Source organism: Centrocercus urophasianus, unplaced genomic scaffold (assembly GCF_019232065.1).
Source record: "Centrocercus urophasianus isolate 14NV4802_14NV808 unplaced genomic scaffold, USGS_Curo_1.0 seq_18, whole genome shotgun sequence".
Taxonomy (NCBI): domain Eukaryota; kingdom Metazoa; phylum Chordata; class Aves; order Galliformes; family Phasianidae; genus Centrocercus; species Centrocercus urophasianus.
The window spans coordinates 5482219-5485734 of record NW_024884733.1 but is presented as its reverse complement, the minus strand read 5'-3'; the positions used below and the strand labels follow the sequence as shown (position 1 = coordinate 5485734).

The 3516-nt window shown below is 42.1% G+C and overlaps 1 protein-coding gene across 1 annotated transcript in view; it reads right to left on the bottom strand.

Annotated features, from left to right (window-relative positions):
• Window positions 1-3516, bottom strand: part of NTMT2 (N-terminal Xaa-Pro-Lys N-methyltransferase 2) — an 18468-nt gene that overhangs the window by 5145 nt on the left and 9807 nt on the right. Inside the window, exon 3 of the mRNA XM_042819731.1 lies at window positions 420-669. Within this exon, the coding sequence (XP_042675665.1) occupies window positions 420-669 (250 nt within the window). The remainder of the gene's footprint in view (window positions 1-419; window positions 670-3516) is intronic.

Genomic DNA, 3516 nt, shown 5'->3' with positions numbered 1-3516 from the left:
AAAAAAAAAAAAAAAAAAAAAAAAAAAAAAAAGCATCTTGATCTGTACCCACTGTGCACATGGCTGGGGAAAACTCCCAGAAGTCCACTGCAAGATTATTTTTTTTCCCTGGGTTGACAGGGAAATATGACAAGTTTAAGAAGATTCGGACTGTGGCGACTGCCTGACTCCACAGAAAAGCTTTAGTACTGCAGGAGTTTCTTCTTTGTTTTCTGCTTGCTTGCCCTGGCTGCTATGGGACCAGGCACTGGAAGTGAATGAAGGCAGCACCTTGTGCTTCCAGCAATTGTCAGTCTTGGCCTGGCATCATCAAAGATTTGAGAATCTCTTTTTACAGCTGCACCATTCTTTTAACAGTAATTTCAGCACATGCTGTGTAGCTCTGAGATGCTGGGCTGGATGAATCGTGCTGAACTAACCTGAAACCCACTGAATCCAGATGACATCATATCTTTGTGGGGCTGGAGTGAATTCCTGGAGGCTTTTGCAATAATACATTTCTACTCTGTCCTCCTCGTCCTGCAGGTAGTTCGGGACCTCAGCCAGGAAATTTTCCATCATATCCACCAGTTCCACACTCTTGAAAACTGGTAACAGGACATGCTTGCTGATCCGACCTATCCCACAGCCACAGTCCAGGGCGCGGTTGGTGCCAGCTTTCCCCACCCCCTGTGAAACACAAGAAAATCATTTGAAATCTGAAAAAATGCTACCTGAAAGATCACAGCAACCATGGTACCAGCTATGGCTTTTTGTCCACCAAGCCTAGTATCTTGTCTCTTTACCTGTTCAGGGCAGCTGCAAGATTGGTGAGAACTCTGAACGCTATCAGTACACCTTCGGATAGCTATTAAGCTGCTAGACTGCATTCCCAGATAATGCCTGGATGCATTTTTCCTCCATAATTACTTTCCACAGCTTGGAGCAGAATCCAGTGACCTGCAGAACCTCACACTGAGTGTCCAAGCCAGTAGGTAAGAGCAGTGAAGACAAACCTCCCCTTGTGCTCCAGCTGGCATATGCTATCCCACCCCTGAGCTGACATTGTCTGCACAAAGCTCTCCTCCTCAACAGCCAGCAGCCACTGCTCATTTGGAGCTGCAAAACAAAGGCTGCAGTCGATGGGATTTCTTTATTGTAGCCCTGCATTTATTGCTGTTTTTGCTTGCTATAAGAGAATATTTCACAAATTCCTAGCTCTCTCAGAAGAACCACTGGTCTTCACAAAGTCCTTCCAACTCCATCGGTCATGTATTTATATCTTACAGTCAACTGCGTGACTAGGTCAGTCTTGTTAAATTCTGAACCCAGTAAAGACTCAACAAAAGAATAAGCATATACCAAACACTGCACACAAGAAATAGATATTCTGTGCTCCAAAAGTTATAAGGTATCCGTGGAAATCTCTGCAGAGACAGAGCGTCCTTGTGATCTGAGCACAACTTTCAAAACAAGTTGTGTTTGAACAAAGATCTTGGAGACATAGCTAACTTACAACACAAAAGTTTGGACTGGAGCATATTCAGAATTTCTTCTCTAAACATAGAGACAAGCAAGATGACTGAGTAGATTTTGCTTAACTGCTATTTTTTTATTCCTGAATATCATCTCTGGATAGGGATCAGACAAGAAAAAATTGTGGCACAAAGGATACATCTGTGAGAAAATAATGAGTTACTGTAAAAGGATCTTCATAATGAAAGCTGTATTTCACTCCTAAAGCTTTCATTCTAGCTATAAAGAGTCTCTTAAGAGCATGCTGCTGTTGTGTAAAACAGAAATTTTAAGTCTGTACAGGCACTGGCCATGGAATTGGAGCTCCCCTGGCCAAAGTTATCTGTTAAACAAATATATTAAAAGCAAATGTAAACAGCTTTTCCCTGTCCCTGGAAGTGAGAGCTGAAGCAAAACCTATGGGCCAAAGTCCCTGCTACAACTTCATTGCTCTTAAGTGAAATAAGTCCAGGAAGGGTCTAGCTCTTTCTACTTACTGGGAGACCCCTCCCCCCCCCCCACCATGTAATGACTAAGCATAAATCATGTAACTCACTGCTTTTCTGGCCTTGCTTCAGTGGGTAATTCAGTAGATTATTAAGGTCAAAGGACAATATTGTCAGTGACACGACTATGAATAGCTCAGCTGAACATCTACAGTTACATGGAGTAACTGTAGAAAGAGCACAAGGACCTGAAAGGCTCTCACCAGCCTCTGGAGCTGCTGGTCCCAGTCTGTATACCTAAGAAGATTAATCTCCTGATGTGTGCAAGAGTCCACAAGCCTTCAACCCCTATTGGACTCTGGAGACAACCTGTTTGTAGTTAGCCAGAAAATGTGAGCTATTCTTCATTCACGGGCTGCACTTAGGAGCACACGGCTTTTACTGAGGACCAGACTAAGCTGTAGCAGAGAGTTCATGAGAAGAGAAGGAACTGTGTATTCACAAGGTCAATTCCCATACTGTTTGATGGCAGATACATATAGACCTAAGTTGATGCAATTAAGTACAACGCTTCAAGAATGCTGGTGAGAAAGCAGGAATTGTTTACTAAAAAAGCTAGGAAAAATTAGCCTAAAAGCCATACAACTCTGACTTTGGTACCTGTGTTTCAGAGAACCTATAATCACAGCACCTTACCAAACACTGGGAATTCATCTCCTAGGAGAGCATCACAGCAAGGACCTGTGATGACACATCTCCATTTACCATCAAGAAGGAAAGGAAAAGCAACCATGAGAGCTGAGGCTCAATCCCATACTTTACTGACAGGGAGCAAGAGTACCAGGCAGTCAGACGAGAAGCCCTGCAAAGCACCACAGCACTGTTTGCAATGAAAATGTTGACATAATTCCATGTTCAGCTAATATATTTTCAGTTTGGGAGTGCTCGGAGCTTTGACAGGGTATTAACATTTTCTTTGGAAGGCAATCATTTTCCCAAAAGCCTAATTGAGTTGAAAACTGGACTTCTTATTTAAAGAAATAGCGTAAGTGAAAATTTTAAGCCAGAGCAGGCTTCAAAATTTAAGATTGACTGCTTCTCTGCTTACATGCTTCCTGTTACTCTGAATCACTGTCATTGAGGACATGCACACACCCAAACGTTCTGCCGTAGAACTGAATAGGGCACTCACAAAAGTTCATTAGGTATAAAAGATCTGTGGGATATGTTTTGATGGTGCTACTTCAGGTCTTGGAAGGGCAGGAAGGCAGTATAGATACAAAAGGAAAACAAAGAAACCACAGTTCAGTAAATAGTTAAACAGTTTTCTTTCTGAATTATTTATATAAATATCAGGCTTTGAACAAAATCTTTTCCATCTCCCTGATCAAACAGAAGAAAAATCACTTTTCATTCAGCAGGTCCTCAATTAGACAGCTGAACCAAGGCAAGACAGGGCAGAAAGGAAGACAGTTTTTTGGGGGTAGAAAGGGAGCTGTAAGGACAATATAATCCCCATCTGTACTATTTCACACACCTGTAGATCATGAATGTTCCTGAATTAATGTTTTTTTTT